Source organism: Heterodontus francisci, chromosome 35, assembly GCF_036365525.1.
Source record: "Heterodontus francisci isolate sHetFra1 chromosome 35, sHetFra1.hap1, whole genome shotgun sequence".
Classification (NCBI taxonomy): Eukaryota; Metazoa; Chordata; class Chondrichthyes; order Heterodontiformes; family Heterodontidae; genus Heterodontus; species Heterodontus francisci.
Window position 1 is genome coordinate 29,371,431 of NC_090405.1, and position 24,693 is coordinate 29,396,123.

The 24,693-nt window shown below is 46.5% G+C and overlaps 1 protein-coding gene across 1 annotated transcript in view; it reads right to left on the bottom strand.

Annotated features, from left to right (window-relative positions):
• ice2 (interactor of little elongator complex ELL subunit 2) overlaps window positions 1–24,693 on the bottom strand; it is a 108,464-nt gene that overhangs the window by 52,466 nt on the left and 31,305 nt on the right. Inside the window, exons 9-10 of the mRNA XM_068015183.1 lie at window positions 17,278–17,453; window positions 8,503–8,632 (exon numbers count right to left, since the gene is read on the bottom strand). Coding sequence (XP_067871284.1) covers window positions 8,503–8,632; window positions 17,278–17,453 — 306 coding nt within the window. The remainder of the gene's footprint in view (window positions 1–8,502; window positions 8,633–17,277; window positions 17,454–24,693) is intronic.

Consider the following 24,693-nt stretch of genomic DNA (forward strand, 5'->3'; position numbering starts at 1 on the left):
CAAATTTGTTGCAGGCAGCCGCAATCCTGTCGATGAGTCTCTGCAGACACTCCTCTGTGTGGGATGTTAATGCAGCATCGTCAGCAAAGAGGAGTTCCCTGATGAGGACTTTCCGTACTTTGGTCTTCGCTCTAAGACGGGTAAGGTTGAACAATCTGCCATCTGATCTCGTGTGGAGGAAAATTCCTTCTTCTGAAGACTTGAACGCATGTGAGAGCAGCAGCGAGAAGGTCCCAAACAGTGTAGGTACCAGAACACAGCCCTGTTTCACGCCACTCAGGATAGGACAGGGGGTTGATGAGGCGCCGCTATGCTGAATTGTGCCTTCATATGGTCATGGAATGAGGTGATGATACTTAGTAGCTTTGGTGGACATCCGATCTTTGCTAGTAGTCTGAAGAGACCACGTCTGCTGATGAGGTCAAAGGCTTTGGTGAGATCAATGAAAGCAATGTAGAGGGGCATCTGTTGTTCACAGCATTTCTCCTGTAGCTGGCGAAGGGAGATCAGCATGTCAATGGTGGATTTTTCTGCTCGAAAGCCACACTGTGCCTCAGGGTAGACATGCTCAGCCGGATTCTGGAGTCTGTTTAAAATGACTCGAGCAAAGACTTTCCCCACTATGCTGAGCAGGGAGATTCCACGGTAGTGGTTGCAGTCACCACGGTCACCCTTGTACTTATAGAGGGTGATGATATTGGCATCACGCATATCCTGTGGTACTGCTCCCTCATCCCAGCACAGGCAAAGCAGTTCATGGAGTGCAGAGAGTATAGCAGGCTTGGCACTCTTGATTATTTCAGGGGTAATGCCATCCTATTTAGGGGCTTTTCCACTGGTTAATCAATGGCATCACGGAGTTCCGATTTTGTTGGCTGTTCATCCAGCTCATCCATGACTGGCAGAGGCTGGGCTGCATTGAGGGCGGTCTCAATGACATTTTCCTTGGAGTACAGCTCTAGGTAGTGTTCCATCCAGCGGTCCATTTGTTTGCATTAGTCAGTGATCGTTTCCCCTGATTTAGACTCGAGGTGGGCGATCATCTTGATGGTTGGCCCAAAAGCTCTCTTAATGCCATCATACATTCCTCTGATGTTTCCGGTGTTGGAGGCCAGCTGAATATGACTGCATAGGTGTTGCCAGTAGTCATTTGCACAGCGCCTGGCTGTTCTTTGTGCAGCACTTCTGGCTACTTTAAGTGCTATGGATGTTAACTCGCTGGGGGCTTTCTTGTAGTTCAACAGTGCAGTGCACTTAGCGGCTATGACAGGTTCCAGCTCTTCAAAGCAAGAATGAAACCAGTCTGCATTCTGCTTCTCATGTTTGCCAAACGTGGTCAGTGCTGAGTCATCAATGGCGTCTCTGATGTGGGCCCACTTAGTCTCTGCATCCCCTGTAGGAGTGTTTTGAAGGGCTTTTTCAAGTGAATTTAGAAACTTATGTAACAACTGTGGATAAGAAGTTCTGCTCGTGTTGATTCGCGGGCGGCCCTTCTGCTTGGAGTGATGTAGCTTCTTTGGTTTGAGTCTAACTTTTGCTGCACACCAGGGAGTGGTCGGTGTCACAGTCCACACTGTGGAAGCTGCGTGTGATTTGAACACTGTTTATAGAGGCTCGCCTTGTGGCGATGAGGTCCAGCTGGTGCCAACGATGTGATCTTGGGTGTCTCCATGAAACCTGGTGACAGGGTTTAGTATGAAAGAATGAGTCGGTGATGCAGAGGTTGTGATAGGTACACAACTCAAGCAGTCTCTGTCCATTCTCATTCATCCTTCCAATGCCATAGCGCCCAAGGCAGGAGGGCCATGAGTCATGGTCGGCCCCAACCCTGGTGTTCAAGTCCCCCAGCAGGAACAAATGTTCGGTATTAGGAATGCTACTAATGATATTATGGAGTTCCTCGTAGAACTGGTCTTTAACTTCAGGTGGGGAGCAGAGTGTTGGAGCATAGATGCTGAGTAGGTGTACTGGGCCAGAGGCAGTGAGTAGTCAGATGGACAGTATGCGTTCCTAGCCATTTAAAAGTGGTTCTATCATGCTGAGCAAAGAGTTTCTGATGGCGAAGCCCATTCCATGCTGTCTTGGTTCTTCAGGATCCCTACCCTGCCAGTAGAAGGTGCAGTCTTGCTCTCTTGGAGATCCGCTCGCAAGGAGGCATGTCTCCTGAAGTGCTGCAATGTCCACATTGAGTCTACTGAGCTCGTTGTTAATGATGGCAGTCTTCCGAGAATCGTTGATTTGTGTAAGGTCTTCCGACAGGCCAGGACACATAATTCTGACGTTCCAGCTTGCAAAACGAAGGGCTGGTACCTTCTTTCCTTTTTCTGTCGTGCTGTTTGGTGTGGTGTTACAGTCCACTTGTCAGGCAATGACCCTGAGCTCCAAGCACCCATTGAAGCAGGTGGACTGTGGCGGGACAGAACCTTACTGACCGGGAGCTGCCCGGTTTGAGGCAGGCGGTAGCTGTCCAGTGAGATGAGATGACCTCTCCCACAACAAAGGCAACCTGCGGCGCCCAATCTCTACGCCAATTGAGCTGGACTTATAACCCGTGATTGCTGCCTTCCGTGTTGTTTTGGTCGCTGTGAAGCGACTATGGAGTGACCTCTCCATGGCGCTTGCCTGGGCGGATGTATGGAGGTTGTGAGTTGCCCAAGCGTCAAAACCCCCCTCTCGGCCTTCCTAGTATGGCTGCAGGAACTGCCAGAAACATGCCAAAGGTGACACATGACTGCCTTAGGGGTTCCGCTCCGGATTTTCTGTTAGGGTTTACTCCCTTCGCCTTGGTCTCTCCCGAGACGCCCACAACCCAGACAAAATTGCAGGAGACCAGCATAACATCCAAACCTTGTATAGTCCAAGCATCAGCTTATATTCCTACACTACAACAGTGACGACAATTCAAAAGGGAAGACTTTACCATCCTAAGGTTGTGAAAAGATGCTGTTTAATTATTTATTTCTTTATATCACTACTCCACTTTGAGACAGTTTCCAACATGTTCTTTTCCCGCATACCTGCATAATTTTCATCCTCCTTCCACAATACACAGAATTGACGACGGTCTGATAAAGAAGGAGCATGCAAAGTTATGGTCTCCATCTATCTGATACCATGCAGGAAAATAGCAGAAAGTACATAGAATTTACAACACACGAATAGTTCATTCAGCCCAACCAGTCTACGCTGGCGTTTATGCTCTATATGAGCCTCCTCCCACCCCTCTTCATCTCACTCTATCAACATATCCTTTTAATCTTTCTCCCTCATGTACTTGTGTAGGTTCCCTTTAAGTGCTTTTTTGGTATTTGCCTCAACCACTCCATGTGGTAGCAAGTTCCACATTCTCACCACTCTCTGGGTAAAGACGTTTCTCCTCAATTGCCTATTAGATTTATTAGTGGTGATCTTGTATTTATGAGGATCCGACCACATATCCATGCCATCGCTATGACAGCCTATTTCCACCCTTGTAACGCTTCGCCCTTGCCTTAGTTCATCTGCTGCTGAAACCCTCATCCATGCCTTTGTTACCTCCGGACATGACTATTTCAACACACTGCTGGCGGCCTCTCACATTTTACTCTCGGTAAACTTGGGGTCGTCCAAAACTCTGCTAGCTGTGTCCTTACTTACACTAAGTCCCGTTCACCCATCACCCCCTGTGCTCGCTGACCTACACTGGCTCCCGGTCAAACAACATCTTGATTTTAACATTCTCATCCTTGTTTTGAAATCCCACCATGGTCTTTCCCCTTCCTATCTCTGTAATCTCCTCCAACCCTACAACCCTCCCAGATATCTGCGCTCATCTAATTCTGGCCCTTTGAGCATCCCTGATTTGAATTGCCCCACCATTGACGGCCGTGCCTTCAGCTGCCAAGGCCCTAAGCTCTGGAATTTCTTCCCTAAACCTCTGACTCTCCACCTCTCTGTCTTCCTTTAAAACCTACCTCTGACCAACCTTTTGACCATCTGCCCTAAAATTGCTGTATGTGGCTCAGTGTCCAATTTTGCTTTGTAATGTTTCTGTGAAGTGCCATGGGGATGTTATATGTTCAGGGCACTATATAAATACAAAGTAGCTGTTGTTAGTTTTGGACTGCCCCCACAAGTGGAAACATTTTCTCTATCAAACCCTTTCATAATTTTAAAGACCTCTATTGGGTCACCCCCTCAGTCTTCAGAGAAATGAGCCACAGGCGGCACAGTGGTTAGCACTGCAGCCTCACAGCTGCAGGGACCCGGGTTCGATTCTGGGTACTGCCTGTGTGGAGTTTGCAAGTTCTCCCTGTGTCTGCGTGGGTTTGCTCCGGGTGCTCCGGTTTCCTCCCACAAGCCAAAAGACTTGCAGGTTGGTAGGTAAATTGGCCATTATAAATTGTCACTAGTATAGGTAGGTGGTAGGGAAATATAGGGACAGGTGGGGATGTTTGGTAGGAATATGGGATTAGTGCAGGATTAGTATAAATGGGTGGTTGATGGTCGGCACAGACTCGGTGGGCTGAAGGGCCTGTTTCAGTGCTGTATCTCTAATCTAAGCCTGTTCAGCCTTTCCTGATAGTTGTAACCTCTCAGTTCTGGTATCATTCTCGTAGGTCTTTTTGGCACTTTCTCCAGTGCTTCTACATCCTTTTCATAATATGGAGAAGTGAACTGTGCACAGTATCCAACTGTGGTCTAGCCAAGGCGAAAAACAGCTAAACTAGCAACTGACTCATAAAAATAATTGACATCTGTGGTGAAGGTTTGCTCCTTTTTAATGGCTCTGTTCATTGTGGCGTCACTCAACGGGCTGGGTTTTTCTGCTTTTACACTCACCAGCTCACTATTTTCTGCCCATTTTCTTTACTGGGTAGAAAAAACACTGACTCACGAGTGGAAAAGCAGAAAACTCCAGCCAACATATGGAGAGAGTTGAAAAACGGGAGAAGGAGGCACAACACAGGCATGGGGCCGATCGTCGTCACTTTGTTTTTCCTGAAAGAAATCTGTCAAATCCTTCAAAAATGGGAGACCATGAGCAAACAAAGACACTTGTACTGAGATCACCCTAGGAACCGATAGAACAGTAACTGAGTGCTTGGATTACAAAGGCTAAACTGAATAGACGACTGAACCACAACCGTAACAGCATCCTCTGCTGACGAGTTCAGTCTTTACACCTTGCTAGACATTTTCCAATGCGTGTCGTCACTGCCTCAACGGTGACTTGCTCCTCTGTTGCGTGTTACCGTGGAGCTGTGTTTAAACTTAGCCTGTCTCAGATTGAAAAAGTCTCAACAGGTCAGAGCAGAAATCCGATCTTCTCTTGCTATGGGTGGGGTAGTTCTCTCAACAGGCACAGCCCAAGGTCAAATGAGGCTGATTGATGTTTCTTGGGAAAATATGCATAGTTCCTTTACAAAAGCTAAGTCAAAGTTATTTTGTCTCCTGTTGCTCCAGACTGGGAAGTTCTTGTAAATCCCAGCTCCTCCCTTAGAGAGAGGTTAAAATACCTTTGAGGAAGCCAGCTGACGATGACCGGCTGTCCTCCTCTTTCTTTTTATCTATATATTTTCAAAAAACTTTGCTTTCTGTCAAACAGGACAACTAACAATCACAAGTTGGAGAAAAAGGATTGAAGCAATTCACAAATTTATGTGTAAGAAAGAATAAACTGTTACTCTGCCCACACTCCAGCACTTGACCACATGGTTTAGGCTGACACATACAGTTCTGAGGGAGTGCTGCGTTAGCAGAGGCACTGTCTTTCAGATAAAAAAACTTGCATTTATATAGCGCTCTGCATGACCATCTGATGTTTCTAAGTGCTTTACAGCCAATGAAGTACTTTTTTCTTTGAAGTGTAGTCACTGTTGTAATGTGGGAAACACAGCAACCAATGAATCAGTTTCTGTAATGTTGATTAAGAGGTCTAGACAGAGTAGAGAGAGAGAAAATTTTCCCATTGGCAGAAGGGTCGAGAACCAGAAAACACAGATTTAAGATGACTGGCAAAACACCCAAAGGTGACATGAGGAAAGGTTTGTATTTACACAGCCAGTGGTTAGGATCTGGAATGCCTGAGAGTGTAGTGGAGGCAGATTCAGCTGTAGCTTTCAAAAGAGAACTGGATAAGCATCAGGGCTCAGGGAAAGGGTAAGGGAGTGGGAGTCGCTAAATTGCTTTTGCCGAGGACTGGTATGACCTGAAGGGCCGAATGGCCTGCTTCTGTACTGCAACTATTTTATGAATCTTATAAATATTGGCCAGGACATCAGGGATAACTCCGCTACCCTTCTTCGAAATAGTGTCATGGAATCTTTTATGTTCACTTGAGAGGGCAGATAGGGCCTCAGTTTTAAAATCTCATCTGAAAAATGGCATCTCTGACAGCTCAGCACTCCCTCAGTACTGCATCCAAGTGTCAGCCTTGAGTGGGACTTGAACCCACAACCTTTTGACTCAGAGGTTAGAGTGCTACCCACTGAGCCACGCCTGACACCAGATGCTCCAGCAAACCTATTCAGCCAGACAAAAAAGATCCCATGGCACTATCCAAACAGCAGGGAAAGCAGGAAGTTCTCCCAGTGTCCTGGCCAATATTCCAACCACCATCAACACAACTTAACTGGCCATTCATCTGACATGCCGTATGTGGGATCTTGCTCTGTGCTAAATGGCTTCTGCTATGCTTTGACTTCTTAGCAATGGTGACGATACTTCAGAAGTCATTCATTGGTTGTAAACTGCTTTGGGATAATGATAAGGCACAAATTGTTCTTCTTAATTTATTTTATTTTATTTAGCGATACAGCACTGAAACAGGCCCTTCGGCCCACCGAGTCTGTGCCGACCAACAACTACCCATTTATACTAATCCTTTGTTCTCAGAAGGTGGACAATCCTGGCAAGGTTCCGTTTATTCCCATCACTAGATGCCCTGAGGTTATGATGCTGGGCATTGTCTTTGAACGTGTCAGTCTTTTAAGTTGGTGATATTCCCATGATCTTGCTGCTTAAGGGTCATGGAGCTGAAAGGGGTTCTCACTGCAATCTTGGTGAATGGCTGCAGTGTATCCTGTAAGCGGCAAGGTGAAGGTTCCAGGGTGCCCATGAAGCAAATTACACTGACCTGGATGATGTTGAACTTCGTGCATAAACGTCCATTGAGGCTGATGGCACAGCACGCATTCCATCACACCACTGACTGGGGCTTTGATAGGGCTTTGGTGGTCACAGGGTACAAAGTCTCTGACCTGCTGTTGTAACCAAGGGGTTGATGTAGCTGAAATGAAAACAAGAAATGCTGGAACCACTCAGCAGGTCTGGCAGCATCTGTGGAAAGAGAAGCAGAGTTAACGTTTCGGGTCAGTGACCCTTCTGCGGAAGGGTTCCGAAGAAGGGTCACTGACCTGAAACGTTAACTCTGCTTCTCTTTCCACAGATGCTGCCAGACCTGCTGAGTGGTTCCAGCATTTCTTGTTTTTATTTCAGATTTCCAGCATCCGCAGTATTTTGCTTTTATATTAGGTTGATGTAGCTGGTCCAGTTCAGCTTCTGGTCAATGTTAACCAGGATGTGAATGGTGGGGTGCTCAGCAATGGCACTGGGTTAAAGGTCAGGGGAAGATGGTTAGGTCTTTTCTCATTGGAGATGGTCATTGCCTATCACTAATCTGGTGTGAATATTATCTGCCACAAGCCAGCCCCAGATTGAACATTGTCCAAGACTGCTGTAGGCTAGCAGGAGCTGTTTCATTGTTAGAGGAGTTGTGAACGGAGCTGAACACTGGAGAATCATCAACAAAACTCCTATTCCTGACCCTGTGACAGAGTGAAGGGCATTGAAGTTGACCAGATCAAGGAAATCCTCCAGCAACGTCCTGGAGCTGCTCTGAAAGCCCTGCAACAATCCTGATTGTCTTTGACTACTGCCATGGAATCTTTTACATTGTTTGAACAGGCTGAAGGAGCCTCAGTTTAACATTTTAACCAAAAGACAGCACCTCCAACAATGCACTCCCTCAGAATCAGCCGAGATTATGTGCTCAAGCCATGGCATAGGGCTGCAGCCCAAAACCTTCTGATTCAGAAGGAAGAGCGTTACCACTGAGTAAGGCCAACACATTAAACTAAAGGCACAATTCCTATTCTGTCACGCAGAGCACAGATCAAAGTAGTCCTATTGTTGTTAGCTATGTCAGCAGTCCAATACAAGTCTGACCAGGAAATGTTCATGTGTATCCCTTGTTCAGCAGTAAATTTACAAAGTGACCAGGAGGTCAATAGACAGTTGGGCGCAAGTGAAACTTGGCATTACACTGCAACAGTTACATTGCACATGGTATCAAGCCAAGTGGCGAGAGTTGGCTCCCTGATAAAAGCTCACACCACTGCAGAATCACACTACAACCTGACTCAGAAGTTATGCAGCCGCCCTCACATCAATCCACAACCGAAGTCTGCTTACACAGATGCACAAACACACTCTTACTGGTTCAGTACAAGTAGCACTCACCAATATAAAACCAGGCATTTGAATTGAGGAGACTTTCAGTCCATAACCGACAGATTTCACTTTCAGTGAAGGCTTCTATTCCATACGCCGACTGATATTCCAGTTTGGGCAACACATAAATCGGGACGTGCTGTTAGAATACAAACAGAGCTCATGTGTGAGGTGATGGTCCAACTGTTGCTTCTTGTGATTATTTACTGTAGGTTTACAAATACTTTATTTTAATGCAGAAATTAAACTCACAAAGGCCTTCTAAGTGGGCCATGTGAATGGGGAAACTCCCACGCATTCCTCAGTTTGGCCACGGTAAGTTTGGTGTCAACCCTCATTACACTTACAGGCGGGGTTTCTGCTGAAATTCCAACAGCCCCTTCGCTCCCCCCGCGAGGTGGGGGAAATCATCACCCCAGCCCCCTCCCCAAGGGAAATCACCTTCTTGGGAGAAATCATTCCTCCTTCCCCCAGGGAAATCACCCCCCACCTCCCCAGGGGAGAAACCATCCCCCCAGGCTCCTCCCCAAGGGAAATCACCCTGTTCTACCTTTCATTAAAAAGTCCCCTTTTGCTGAGCTTTTAAATCCCACTTCACAGCTGCTTAACAGACATGTCTTACATGACTATATGTGCATATTGCTGTTAATTGAGACTGTTCTTGTACTCTTACTGTCCTACCAGAGTGTGTACAAAGAACCACTGATAAAGAAGCTGGGAAAGTATAGCATCAATTCAAATTACAGGCAGATGCAAAATTATATCACCTCCTACAAATTGTCACTAAGACAGAAGAAATTGCGACCCTGGTCATGCTTTGAGTCACTTAAAACAGAAAATACTCAGCAACACCAACTAATTGTATGCATCTGTTGAAGTAATCCAAAAAAAAAATCTAACATTGCTTAGAAACAGCTGCAACGGAGGAGTAAAACAAGTAAGATGAGATCAATTCTCATCCAGACAGGTTGTACTGTAATTGCTCTTAACATTTCATCAGTTTACATGCACATGGCATGAAGCCAGGAATAAGAGACTTCTGTTATGTGGAGAAACCAGAGAAGCTATGGTTGATGGAGTAAATGGGGAGAAACTGGGCAAGCAGTTCCACTTTGGGCACGTTCAACAATAAATTTTAATGTGTTTTATTTATTCAAGTTTTTGCTCAAACGCACTCGCATATCACCAAATGTAAAACCTCCCATGAACCTGTGCAATCAGGCAGCATTTTAAAATGTAAGGTATTTAAAAATATTCCTTGATCTATTTAAAAGTGGTAACTTGGTGCAGTTTTATTAATACTGCTGAAAATGGGTTCATCACAAAATATAGACAATTTCTTTTCGAGTGTTTAGTCCACCATCTGTGAATAACCTGATTAAAATACTGAAAATGACTTTATAAAACTATACAAAAGCAGTTGCTAGTTATATTGGAGTACAGTAGTCAGTTTCTTGAAATTAAAAAAAAAAGCTTTTTAAAAATGTGCCTATTAGTAATTTCCGGAGCTTCCAGAAAGGCCCACAAACGAGTGTAATGAGCAGATACTCCCGACAGTGATTATTTCACCCTGGGGTTTGGTTAGTTTCTTTTTAAAACTAGTACTAGAGGCTTCAGAAATTCGAATTGCGCTGAACATAATTTGTGCTTGAAATTCCTCAGTCTTTTGCACTGATTTTGGATGAAACTAGTGCAACCTAGCAGAAACTCCCGCCCCCTATTGCTTCCACTGGCGGCAGGGTTGTTAACCAGAGGACACAGATTGAAGATAATTCAATAAGGAGGGGGCAGATGAGGAGATTCTATCCCCCTGCCCCCCTCAGCAAGTTGTGATCGGAAATGCACTGCCTGAAAGGGTGGTGGAAGCAGATTCAATAGTAATTTTCAAAGGGAAAATAGATAAAGGTTTAAAAATGAAAAATCTGCAGCGCTATGAAGAAAGAGCAGGGGAGTGGGATGAATTGGATCATTCCTTCAGAACCCAAACAGGCCCAATGGGCTGAATGGCCTCTCTCTGTGCTGTATGATTCTATAACACTTCGCTACCTCAGTAAATTTCACTACTTGCATGTCATTATCTGAAACTGAAAATCAATTTCGAGCCCTCCCCTCACTTGCAGTTTCAAGATCTAAGTTTAGAAAGCCAGAATAAGCATTGCCCTACATGGTACAGGATGCCATTTATTTTCTGCAATTTTCACTGTTGGACAAATTAAATCAGTATATAATGCTATGAACTTGTTAAAAATATGCCATGGAACCGATTTATAGCTTCTTCCTTCTTGAACGGATTCCTCCTCCTTTTTTTAAAATTTATTTATTTTTATTTAGAGATACAGCACTGAAACAGGCCCTTCGGCCCACCGAGTCTGTGCCGACCAACAACCACCCATTTATACTAATCCTACATTTATCCCATATTCTCTACCACATCCCCACCATTCTCCTACCACCTAGGTAGGCAATTTACAATGGCCAATTTACCTATCAACCTGCAAGTCTTTTGGAGGTGGGAGGAAACCGGAGCACCCGGCGGAAACCCATGCAGACACAGGGAGAACTTGCAAACTCTGCACAGGCAGTACCCAGAACTGAACCCGGGTCGCTGGAGCTGTGAGGCTGCGGTGCTAACCACTGCGCCGCCCATAAACAGGGAGCAGAAAATCTGTAGAGACAATGCTACCAATACACACTAAAGAGACAAAAGAGTATTAATGGGGACCAGCAATTTATCAGATAATCGCAACGATTTCTTTAAGCTTCTCTGAAAGGCTAAAGGTCGCAAATACCTGTCAGTAGCCCAGGCAGCTGTGTCTGAATGGTGGTTTGAGAACTGCATACAGATTTGACCCAATCACGTTGACTGAAATCATTAACAGTTCACAGATTGATCAACATGCCATTGTGGGATTAATTCCCCAAACTGCTGTTGGCAGGGGGTGGGGGGGGTTGGTGCATTAATTTACTACTTCTACTGTCGTATAATTATTGCTTTTACATTTTAATTATCACAGCAGTATTAACATTTAAGCCGTCCAGCAATTTTCATGGACCAAAATTAATATATAAGGTTCCAAATTTGACTGAATTCATAGAATATTGCAGAAGTGCTCCGATTTTCTATTCCAACACTTTTTAAAAAAAAAGTCTACAAATATTGTACTCTAGAATTGGACACCTGGCCAATCAGAAAGCTGGCAGATCTCTCAGTTCACAAAGGTTTAACATACTGTTGACATTGTTGTAACAATCCTCAGTTACTGATGGGGATCGAAACAACAGCAGAAAAACACTGCTCGCAAACAGTCTCAAAATCAAGTGTGGATCGGACACAAGATGCATAATACAACAGTTTCCGGTAAATAAGAGCATGGCACAGACAGTACAACAATAACTTGTAATTACCTACAGACTTTAACGTAAGAAAACATCCCGAGGCACTTCACAGGAGTTTTTTAAAGCAACAATTGACACCGAACCACATAAGGCTATATTAAGCAAGATAATCAAAGAGGTAGGTTTTAAGGAGTGGCTTAATGAAAGAGAGAGAGGTAGAGATGCAGGGAGGGAATTCCAGAGCTTAGGGCTAGGCAGCTGAAGGCACAGCCACCAATGGTGGAGCGATTAAAATCAGGGATGCTCAAGCTATCAAAATTGGATGAGTGCCGGTGTCTCCGAGGATTTTGGGGATGAGGTCACTACAAAGGTAAGGAGGGGGCGAGGCCATGGAGGGATTTCAAAAACAAGGATGTGTTTTGGATGACCTTAAGTTTACAGAGGATATATGGCAGCATGGCACGCTCCCGTCACAACGGGACCGGGTGGTGACGATTGACCTCTACAACCCCCATGTTCCGGTGGTGGATGTACTCACCTTTCTTGCCAGGTACGTCGAGGTGGCCGGCAGCAGCACTGATGTCAAGGACCCCTTTGGGATTTGGACCAGCAAGCGGCAGGTCAAGGTGACCTTGAAGGTCGATGCCAGTGGAGCCATCATCCACCCTCCCTCCAGCTTCGCTATCGGGGGAAGTCGAGGCTTCTTGGTCTACGCTGGGCAGACCAGAGTTTGTCGCACCTGTGGCAAATCTGGTCACGTGGCAGCCAACTGCAGCACGGTTGTTTGCAAGAACTGCAAGGAGGAAGGCCATCAGACCAAGGACTGTAAGCAGACTAAGTGTTACAACTTGTGCGGTGCGGCAGGCCACCTCTACATATCCTGCCCCAAACGCTGCCTCAGTTATGCTCAGGCGGCAAGGTCCAAGGAAAGGCCGGGAGAAGGTTCGATGAAGGCGACCAGTGTTCGAAAGGAGACAAGCAACCTTCTCCACAGTGAGGAACTTCAACCTGAGAAGGAGAAGGGGAGGCAGCTGAAACCAGCGACCCAGCACCTACCCTGCACCCGGAAACCTCTCCTCCACAGACAGAATCAATGGAGGAAGAGGCAGCAGATGGACAAACAGGTCAGTGGCAAGTGGTCCAGAGGAAAACCACAAAGAAAAGACCTCCAAAAGCGGAACAGGCCACCACCCAAACCAGTGGCAAGAGGAGGCTACCTTCTGAAACTGACTACAGCAGCTCCTCTTCACTGGACGGGAAAATGCTGGAACGACGGCCCCTTCAAAAGAGGCGGCAGAACTCCAAGGAGATGGAAGATAAAGCTTCCCAGCCCCCGGGCACTGGAAGCTGTGATGGGCCCGGCGTGCCCCAACCCCAAAGCGCCACACGTAACGACGTGGCCAGCGCATCCCAGCTCCGTGACACCGAGAGCAAAGACACGTCTGGCGCACCTCAGCTCCGGGAAGGCGGGAGCAGTGATGTTTTCGAGGAGGAACAGAGGGAAGCAGCAGAGGACAACCCAATCCTTTCTGCCTACAAGACGGCCCCCCGATGTCACCCCAGCGGAACAAACCCTGCATGAAAAACCAGGAGAGGTTTCTGAGCCCAACTAATGTGAAACAGCTTGCACACACGATGGGTATGCAGGAACATCCCGAAGGACTGGGACTAGCAAGGACAAATGGTATGGGAAGCAACAACTAACTTTTAAAAAATGGGTGTACGGATTGCTTCCATTAATGTGCGTAGCATTAAATCTACCACGCAATGTGTTTCAACCTTGGATTACCTCGCCAAGGTCAAAGCCGACCTACTGTTTCTGCAGGAGTGTGGAATACCACACCTCAGCACCTACAGGCAGTGGTCGTGATGGTGGTCCCACGGGCCAATGATCTGGTCGGGGGGTAATGATTGCCGTTCCTCCGGCCTGGGTATTCTGCTGCGAGGAGGTAACTTCACCATCTCCCAAGTTAAGGAGGTGGTGGGCGGTCGCCTCCTCGTAGCAGACGTGATGTACAACAACGCTCCGCTCCGGTTGATCAACGTGTACGCTCCGGTACAACGCAGCGAGCGGCTGACCGTCTTCCAGCAGCTCCCACTGCTGCTGGCGACGTCCAGGCCGGTCATCCTAGGCGGTGACTTCAACTGCATCATCAATGCGGCTGGACGATCCGGCAGTGACGACAGCAAACTGGACGCTACGTCCAGATTCCTAATAGAAACAGTAAAAGATGCCAAACTGCACGACGTCTTCAGCAAACCTGCAGACGGAGCGCAGCGCAGATACACATGGTCAAGATCGGACGGGTCTGCCCGTTCCAGGATTGACTTCCTGTTTGTGTCCCGTCCCGGTCGGATCCACCGACGTCAAGCCGGTGTTCTTCTCTGACCACTGCCTCTTACTGGCCGACTGTCACTTACAGGACGACCAGCGGGTTGGCAGAGGGACGTGGAAGCTCAATGCTACACTGCTGACCCCAGAGAACGTTGAGGAACTCAAAAGGGATTACAAAGGTTGGAGGACCGTGAAACCCCTCTTTGAGTCTCCAGTTCGCTGGTGGGAAGCGATTAAGGAGAACATCAAGAGGTTCTTCATCCACAAAGGTGTTCAGAGGGCGAGAGAGAGACAGAGGGAAATGTCCCGACTCCAGAAAAGTATGCAAAATCTGCTCCGGTTGCAGTCAATGAGGGTCGAGGTCAAGGAGGACCTCCAAGAGGTGAAGAGCCAGCAGGCCTTGCTCTTTGCCAAGGAGGCCTCCAAGATCATCTTCCGGTCCAGAGTCCGCTCCATCGAGCAGGATGAGACGTGCTTGCGTTACTTCTTCCAAAAGGTACACAGAGAGAGCTCTATCAGCAGCCTGAAGGAAGAAGATGGCTCGGTAACGTCTTCGCAGTCCGACATACTAAGGATCAGCAAATCCTTTTACGCTGGGCTGTATGACCCGAAGCCCACAGACAGCAGAGCCTCCCAGTCCTTCCTGTCATCTATCACAGAGGTCTTAGATGACAGCAGGAGGGAGAGATTGGACAAGCCGCTAACTCTGGACGAGCTGACAAAGGCCGTCGAGTCCTTCGAGACAAGTAAAACTCCCGGAAGCGACGGCTTACCGGTCGAATTGTACTCGGCCCTGTGGGACTGGGTCGGCCCGGACCTGCTGGAAGTATATGAGAGTATACTCCTGGCCGGCAGCATGTCAGAATCCATGAGGAAAGGCATCATCACCCTCATTTACAAGCAGAAGGGGGAGAGGGTAGAAATCAGAAATTGGCGGCCCATCTCACTGCTTAATGTTGACTACAAGATTCTGTCCAAAGTCATAGCCAGTCGAGTCAAGTCTGCTCTGGAGTTGGTGATTCACCCCGATCAGACCTGTACTGTACCCGGCAGGAAGATCTCTGATAGTCTCTCGCTACTCAGGGATACGATCGCCTACGTACGGGACAGGAGGGTGGACACCTGCCTCATCAGCCTGGACCAGGAGAAGGCTTTTGACAGGATATTGCACACCTACATGATGGACGTGCTTTCCAAAATGGGGTTTGGGGAGGGAATCTGCAATTGGATCAAACTGCTCTACACAAACATCAGTAGCGCAGTCTCAATCAATGGGTGGGAATCGGATAGTTTCCCGATCCAATCTGGAGTCAGACAGGGCTGTCCTCTCTCCCCTGTCTTGTTTGTTTGCTGTATTGAGCCCTTTGCTGAGTCTATTAGGAAGGATGCGAGCATAAGAGGGGTGACAATCCCAGGCAGCGGAGGCACTCAGGTCAAAACCTCCCTGTACATGGATGACGTCGCAGTTTTCTGTTCGGATCCGCTGTCTGTGCGCAGACTGATGAACATCTGCGACCAGTTCGAACTGGCCTCGGGAGCCAAAGTTAACCACGGCAAGAGCGAGGCCATGTTCTTTGGGAACTGGGCTGACCGTTCCTTTGCCCCCTTCACCGTCAGGTCAGACTACCTGAAGGTGCTGGGGATATGGCTCGGAAGGGCCGGGGCGTGCACCAAAACCTGGGAGGAGCGAGTAGCCAAGGTACAACAAAAGTTGAGCATGTGGGGGCAGCGATCTCTCTCCATTGTGGGTAAGAACCTGGTCATCAGGTGCGAAGCGCTCACGTTGTTGCTGTACGTGGCGCAGGTCTGGCCCATACCCCACTCCTGCGCTGTGGCAGTCACCCGAGCCATTTTCCGCTTCATCTGGGGATCTAAAATGGACCGGGTCAGGAGGGACACGATGTTCAAATCTCTGGATAAGGGCGGGAAAAATGTACCCAACGTGGCCCTCATCCTGATGACCACCTTCGTGTGCGGCTGCATCAAGCTTTGTGTAGACCTCCAGTACGCAAACTCCAAGTGTCACTACCTGTCCCCAGTGTTGCGAAGGATGGGCCTGGTCACATTGCCGTGGAACGCTCCATGCAGTTGGACCGTGCCGTACCACCTATCCTTCGTGGAGCAGTTTCTGCGGGAAAACACCTTTGACCACCGGTCCATCAGGCAGTGGTCTGCACAGAATATCCTCAAGGCCCTACGGGAAAAGGAGACGGCGGATCCTGTCGGATGGTTCCCCGAGCAGACCGCCAAAGTCATTTGGCGGAATGCCTCATCACCAGAACTTTCAAACAAGCACCAAGATGTAGCTTGGCTGGTGGTGAGAAGGGCCCTCCCAGTCAGATCCTTCCTGCATGCCCGAAGTCTCGCCCCCTCCGCGCAATGCCCCCGCGGTGGCTGTGGTGGGGAAGAGACTGTTGCCCACCTCCTCCTGGAATGTGTCTTTGCAAAGTAGGTGTGGAAAGAGATGCAGTGGTTTTTGTCGAGGTTCATCCCAAGCAGCTCTGTAACACAGGAGTCTGTGCTCTACGGGCTGTTCCCAGGGACGCACTCCAAGACAAACATCAACTGTTGCTGGAGGACTATCAATTCGGTGAAAGACGCTCTTTGGTCTGCCCAAAACTTGCTGGTCTTCCAGCGCAAAGAGCTTTCCACGACTGAATGTTGCAGACTGGCACATTCCAAGGTCCAGGACTACGCGCTGAGGGATGCACTAAAGCTTGGGGCAGCCGCAGCAAAGGCTCAATGGGGAAAGACCACAGTGTAAGGTCCCCCCATCAAGCTGATCCATGGGAAACCCCTCGAACTGTATCGGAAAATTTTCATTTGCTGTAAGATGTAAAAATGTTAATGGCATGACAAATGAAATGGAAGGGTTGTGAGACAACTCATGTTCGTAATGAAGCAAACAGACCGCCTTTCCACTGTTTGTATTTTTGACTTGGTGCTGTCTGAAACTGTTTGGCAATGTATTTTTCACAGATTTTTATGAATAAAGTATATTTTGGAAATGAAAAAAAATGGCAGGGCACCGACCGCACAGGAGGGCGGCAGGGCACCGACTGTTTTGTATAAATGAACCCTGAGAATGCAATGTTGGGAAGTGAAGCACTCACCTTCTTTGTCACCCCTTTGTTCGAGCGTGGTCTGATCTGTGCTTTGTGAACGTGGCCACGTACAAGTAAGAGGAGGTCAGACAAGCTGAAGAGTTTGTAGGTGACGTTTCCAGTTGGAGGAGCCGTGTAATCAGACTCAGCTTCATTACAGTTCAGCAGCTCCTCCGAGAGGAGATCTAAACAGGGCAAAAACCATGATACATATTAAAATACTCATCAGTTTCATTTATATTTGTAATGACACAGTTAGATAGGGGACTGAGACACACCAATCAGTATACTGATAGCTCCCCGAGAGAGAGGGACCGAGAGACAGCAAGCAGTAGGAGTACAGATATCTCCCTAAGGGAGAAGGGACTGAGAGGCAGCAGTCAATATAAAGATATCTCCCTGACAGAGAGGGACTAAGAGACACCAGTCAGTGTACAGATATCTTTCGAAGAGATACAGGACTGAGAGGCAGCAGTCACAGTACAGATATCCCCTTGAAAGAGAGGGGACTGAGAGACAGCAGTATGTGGTGCTCTCAGTTGATTTTTCTGATATTATAATTAGACAGTGTAGGCGTAAATAAGTGCTTCAGTTTCTTAATAACCAGCCAACCCCAAGCTAGAAGTGAAAGCTAGAAGAATACGCCAAATGAACTCCACTGAAAACTTCAAGAGTAAACCTTCACCCAAATCAAATTAACGCGGTGCCTTTTGCATCCTGCTCTTCATCTACGTGAGCACATGGAATCACCGAGTGTGTCGGCAGGCAATGGTCTTCTACCAGGCCCCTGGCAGCACTGCTTCAAACAGGTAACCCAGAGGCACACAGAAGTGGCTCAATCTCCCCTCACCTATATTTCTACTTGGCACCTAACCTTACCTACACCCGACTCACCCTCTAACAATTCATACCGCCCCTGAACTCTATCTTACCTTAACCTACCCCAGATCTCACCAACACAGTACAGCTGAGGTCGGAAATGGAAATAGATAAAAATGACAGAATGTATAACTTTAACATATGGATTGAATATTTCACATCCCATTTTCCTGCCCTGTAACCCCAATTCACCTCCAGGCTCTCGACTCCCCATGTACAACCTCACAAGATCTCTACAGAGGGTTTTACACAGGTTACTTTACCTGTTCTTAGAAAGCAGCACCACGTGCACTTTGCTTACACATATATAGAGTTTTAATTGTATATAAAAGCATTGGGAACTGTCAGCAGGATAGAGTAGAACTGCAAAAGGACATAGAGAAGTTGGTGGAATGGGCAGATAGGTGGCAGATGAAGTTCAATGCAGAGAAATGTGAAGTGATTCATTTTTTTAAGAAGAACATGGAGAGACAATATAAAATAAAGGGTACAATTCAAAAAGGGGTGCAGGAGCAGACATATGGAAACTTTTTTTCACGCAGCAAGTGGTTAACATTTGGAATGCGCTGCCTGACAGCGTGGTGGAGGCAGGTTCAATTGAATCAATCATTCAAAAGGGAATTAAACTGTTATCTGAAAAGAAAGAATGTGCAGGGTTATGGGGAGAAGGCGGGGGAATGGCACTAAGTGAATTGCTCTTTCGGAGAGCCACTGCGAACATGATGGGCCGAATGGCCTCCTTCTGCGCTGTAACAATTCTGTGTTTATACGCAGGTGGAGGGCATGAATTGGGGGTCGTACTTGAGCACGTATAAAGAGACACTTATTGAAAGTGTGTGGAGGTCGGGTTAGGAGGTATATGCTTACAATGCTTCACTCTGCAGATATATATTAGACTGAGTAAAGATTCTCTCCAGTATCATCCTTCACCAACTGGCTTTCTAGAATATAACATGGTAACAGGGAATGGTTGCCGAAAGGTGAAGGTTGGAAACTAAGAAAAATAAATTCAGACAGAAGACGACAATCCTCATAGCCATTGAGAGAACTGGCTAAAAGCAAGTGTAAATTGCCAGGGATCATCCTCCGCCATTTCAACCAGCTCCAGTGTGATGCCACCACCAAACACATCTTCCCTTCCCCTCCCATGTCAGCATTCCAAAGGGATCATTCTCTCTGCGACAGCCTGCTCCACTCCATCATGCCTGACACCTCTTCCCCTACCCACAGCACCTTCCCATGCAATCGCAGGAGGTGTAATACCTGCCCTTTCACCTCCCTCTCTCCTCACCATCCAAGGCCCCAAACAGTCCTTCCAGGTAAAGCAGCGATTGACTTGTACTGCCTTCAATTTAGTATACTGTACTCGCTGCTCACAATGCGGTCGCCTCTACATTGGGGAGACCGCTATGTGGAAAACCTCCGCTCAGTCTGAAAGCATGCCCGAGCTTCCGGTTGCTTGCCATTTCAACACCTCACCCCCCTGCTCTCATGCCCACATTTCTGTCCTTGGCCTGCTGCAGTGTTCCAGTGAACATTAACACAAGCTCAAGAAGGAGCACCTGATCTTTCAATTAGGCACTCTACAGTCTCGCGGACTCCACCTGAGTTCAACAATTTCACTGCATGACTGGCCTTTTTTAATATTTTTTATTTTGTTTTTTTAAAACCATGTGCCTGTTTCGTCACGTGGACGGAGCTGCTCATTATTCTGCCATTAACACTCTCTCTGGACTAATGCCTTGTCTTTCACCACAGGCATTAATACGCTCTTTGCCTTTGTCCCAGGACAGCGTTGTTATTTAATCTCTCCTGCCCTCTGCCCTATCACACACCTTCTCTTTTGTTCTCTTCCCCACCAAACCCCAACCCCCTCATTTGCTTAAAACCATATTCTTTTCTAACCGTTGCCAGTTCTGATGAAAGGGCACAGACCTGAAACGTTAACTCAGCTTCTCTCTCCACAGATGCTGCCTGACCTGTTGAGTATTTCCAGCACCTTCTGTTTTTATTGATAATTATCCTCTGATGTTCTCAGAGTCTGAACCATATGACCAGTGGAATAATGAAGTGAATTTGTGGATACGGGTTACGACTCTATCAAAGAGGAAACAAGGTATGGCCTTGAAATTGGCGCTTCCAACAAGAAGTAAAACCAGAAATAAAATATTTTGTGAACTGGATACTGATGAAGGTTTGGATCTTCTATTCGCGTTCTTGGATGAAATTTACAAGGACGATGACCTATTAAATGCCTATGAGGTATCATTAGACTTTGACAGATTTCAGAAAACGGATGGTGATTCAATAGAGGAATATATCATGGACAGTACAGTAAACTGAGGACATTCAATTTAAAGATCCCTGGTATAGTGCTAGCATTTAAATTGCTGTATTGTGCTAAGGTGTCACATATGAAGAGACTTCTGTTTCTAACTGTGTTAAGTTCTCTAAAAGAGACTTGCTGTTGGACCAGAAGTCTACTGCCTTGGAAAGAATTCCTGGGAACACTGTCATTTTGTACAGCCTTGGTGAAACAAATGGGGCATTCTGCGGTGACACAAAGAATAGAGGACGCAATGATTGCTGTATTTTGATACTGGACACTGGACAAAGGCATAATTACAATGGAAGAGTTATAGTCAAGCGGAATGAGGATGAAGCAGCTTTACCAGATCTGGCTATTACAGCAGACAGAATTGGAACAGTAATGTTCGGCGAATGAATCCCAGGAACTGAGAAACAGTTAATAGGTGCTTCAGATGTGACTCAAAGTATCATTATGCGATGAACTGTCCAAAGGAGAGAGGCAGTGTCCTCAAAATGACACATGACAGGATTCTGAAGCAGGTGAAAATCATGATGAATCCGAACAAATTGTACTGGTCACAAGGAATTTTATTCCTGTGCTTAAGAACAGTCGCAGACTCATTCAATTGTGCTGTGCTAGATAGTGCTTGCACTTCTGCAGTATGTGGAACAGATTGGTTGGTTAAAATGTTATCTAGATTCACTCAATAGTGAGAATCGGCTCGAGCTTATGGAGTATAAAACTACTGTTTTCTTTTGGTTTGATGATGACAACACCTTGAGGTCTATGTAAAATAGATGGCGCAAGCCACTTTGTCAGTACTGGTGTACTCTCCAGTGAGATACTTCTTTATTCTTTCATATCAGCATCGCTGGCAAGGCCAACGTTTGTTGCCTATCCCTAATTCCCCTTGAGGAGGTCGTGGTGAGCAGCCTCCTTGAACCACTGCAGTCCTTGGGGTAGGTACACCTACAGTGCTGTCAGGAAGGGAGTTCCAGGATTTTGACCCAGCAACAGTGAAGGAACGGCGATATACTTCCACGTCAGGATGGCGTGTGGCTTTCAGGGGAACTTGCAGGTGATGGTGTTCCCATGCATCTGCTGCCCTTGTCCTTCTAGGCGCTAGAAGTTGTGGGTTTGCAAGGTGCTGTCAAACGAGGCTTGGTAAGTTCCTGCAGTGCATCTTGCATATGGTAGACACAGCTGCCACTTTGTGCCAGTGGTGGAGGGAGTAAATGGTTAAGGTGGTGCTGATCAAGTGGGCTGCTTTGCCCTGGATGGTGTCAAGCTTCTTGAGCATTGTCGGAGCTGCACTCATCCAGGCAAGTGGAGAGTATTCTATCCTGAGCTGCAGACGGTGAACAGGCTTTGGGGAATCAGGAGGTGAGTTACTCACTGCAGAATTCCCAACTTCTGACCTGCTCCAGTTAGGTTTCTGGTCAATGGATGTTGATGGGGGATTCAGTGGTGGCAATGCTATTGAATGTCAAGGGGAGATGGCTAGATTCTCTTCATTGGAGATGGTCATTGCCTGGCACTGGTGTGGCGTGAGTTACTTGCCACTCATCAGCCCAAGCCTGGAATGTTGTCCGGGTCCTGCTTCACGTGCACACCGACTGCTTCAGTATCTGAGTCGTCCCAAATGGTAATAAACATTGTGCATTCATTAGCGAGCATCCCCACTTTTGACCTTATGATGGAGGTAAAGTCATTGATGAAGCAGCTGAAGACCGTTGGGCCTAGGACACTACCCTGAAGAATTCCTGCAGCAATGTCCTGGGGCTGAGATGTTTGGCCTCCAACAACCACAACCATCTTCCTTTGTGCTGGGTATGACTCCGACCGTTTTCCCCCCCCGATTTCCACTGACCACTTTTGCAGGGACTCCTTGATGCTACACTCAATGAAATGCTGCCTTGATATCAAGCGCAGTCATTCTCACCTCACCTCTGGAATTCAGCTCTTTTGTTCATGTCTGTACCAAGGCTGTAATGAGGTCAAAGGAGTCAAGTGGCCCTGTCTGAACTGGTTATTGCTGTGTAAGTGCCGCTTGTTTTATGAAAGCGCTTACATTAAAAAATTTTTTTTTTTTTTGAGGATTCGTATTTTTAGAATCATGCACATTGGTTTAGTTGGGAAAACTGAAAAGTCTCCATGGATGATTTTTACAGGCTCACTGAAAGGACACTTGAGATGTGTTTGTAAACAACCTTTACTGGATATCATATGCCTTAAGATAAATAAACTATAGAAACCTTGGTGACTTGGGTGAGATGTGACATCTTATGTTTTATGAAGGTCAGGAGTGGGTTTCGCTTCTGTGATTTTGCTTTGGTTCTGTTGGGGGTGTGGACTGTTGTTGGAAGTAGCTGGAGATCAACCTGCCAAGAGAGAAGCACCCAGCTTGCCTCCTTCCTCTTGTCTCTGTGAAACGCTATGTATCAAGTGTGTGCGAGAGCTATAACCCCTGATGCCGCATTTCTCCTTAGAAGCTGGAAAAACCTGCAGGAGTAATCCTCAAAGCCACCTGAAAAGAACTGCTCCAGAAAGATCCCAGTGACCCATCTACATGTTCTCGGACACCAGACAGGTGGTCATTTTTGGACACAACATATCTGATGTTTTCTTCAAGAATTAACAAGTATTTGGCCAAAATATTCTTTTTTCTGTCTGTTTTTGTAAAAGAGCTCTACAAAGAAAATTTCTTTATTTTTTCTCTTTAACCAGTGTGTGTCTGAGTGTGCGTTTGTGCTGGGGTATTTAAAAAGGGAACTTTCATATTTCAATCTGTGTGTTAATACTTTGCTTTTTTACTGGCTAAGTCTTGTTTTATAATAAACTGACAGTTTTCTTGCTTATTAAAGAAACCTGGTTGGTGTATTTTATTCTGGAATAAAGAGTAGAGTATATGATTGACTGTATCAGTAAATGGGTAAACATTTAAATATATGTTGTGACCTGTGGAGAAGTGGAACTCGAAAAACTGTGCACTCTTCCCACCTTGATCTTAACACTTAATAATCAACTGTCATGGATACTTTCCATCAGTTTGCTGATGATCGAGAGTAGACTGATGGGGCAGTAATTGGCTGGATTGGATTTGTCCTGCCTTTTGGGACAGGACATTCCTGGGCAATTTTTCACATTGTCAGGTAGATACCAATGTTGTAGCTGTACTGGAACAGCTTGGCTAGGGGCGCATGTGGTTTCGAGAGCACAAATCATCAGTGCTATTGCAGGAATGTTGTCAGGGCCCATAGCCTTTGCTGCATCCAGCATTTCTTGACATCACATGGGGTATTAGGCACAAATGAAACCTTATATCGAACATAAGGCAATTATTTTTGGAAAGGGGATCCTTTTACCCAGTTAGGACATTACAGTATCCCCTAAACAAAACCTGATGCTTCTTGTTAGAGTGTTAGAGAAATCTTAATAGCATCAGATGATAAGAAGCAAGAGAGAAAAAAACGTAAATTGTCTTAAAGTTACATAGACAATTTGCTCACCCATCTTGTCAAAGGTTAAAAACGCTGATAAGGGATGCAGCTGTGGTTGATAAAGAGTATACGAGGATAATAGAAGAGATTAGTGAGAAGTGTGATATCTGTAAAAAGTACCAGAGGACGCGGCAGCATCCTATTGGCACATGCCTTTAATGAGGGAGTTGCCACGGGGCTAAAGGTATGGGATAAAGACAGAAATATTTTCATTCTACATTTTATAGACCTGCCGACCAGATTTAGCCTTTCTACAATATTACTTAGTAAGGACAAAAGGGTCATTATAGACAAAGTCATGGAGAAATGGATAGGGACAAGACATGGGGCACCAGCAAAGTCTTTGGCAAATTCCCCTCCATTATCAGTCAACGACAAGTTCAGAGAAGTGTGTGAAAGCATGATCATGGGCATGAATACCGCAGCTGTCAGTCCTTTCAACAACGGATTCTGTGAAAGGAATCAGGCAGTGATCGATGAAATGGTGCATAACATCTTAGCTAACCAATCAGACTGCAAGTTGACAACTGCCCTGGCATGGGTGGGTCATGCAAAGAATTCGCTTCAGATAGTTGGAGGGTATAATCCTTGTCAATTAGTCAATGAGCGAAATCCCAAACTGTTTTCTGTGCTGTGCAGTAGTCCTCCTGCTCTAGAAGGTGATTGAACATTGAAATCTCCCACCCAGAGTACATTCTGCACCCTTGCCACCCTCAGTGCTTCCTCCATGTGGAG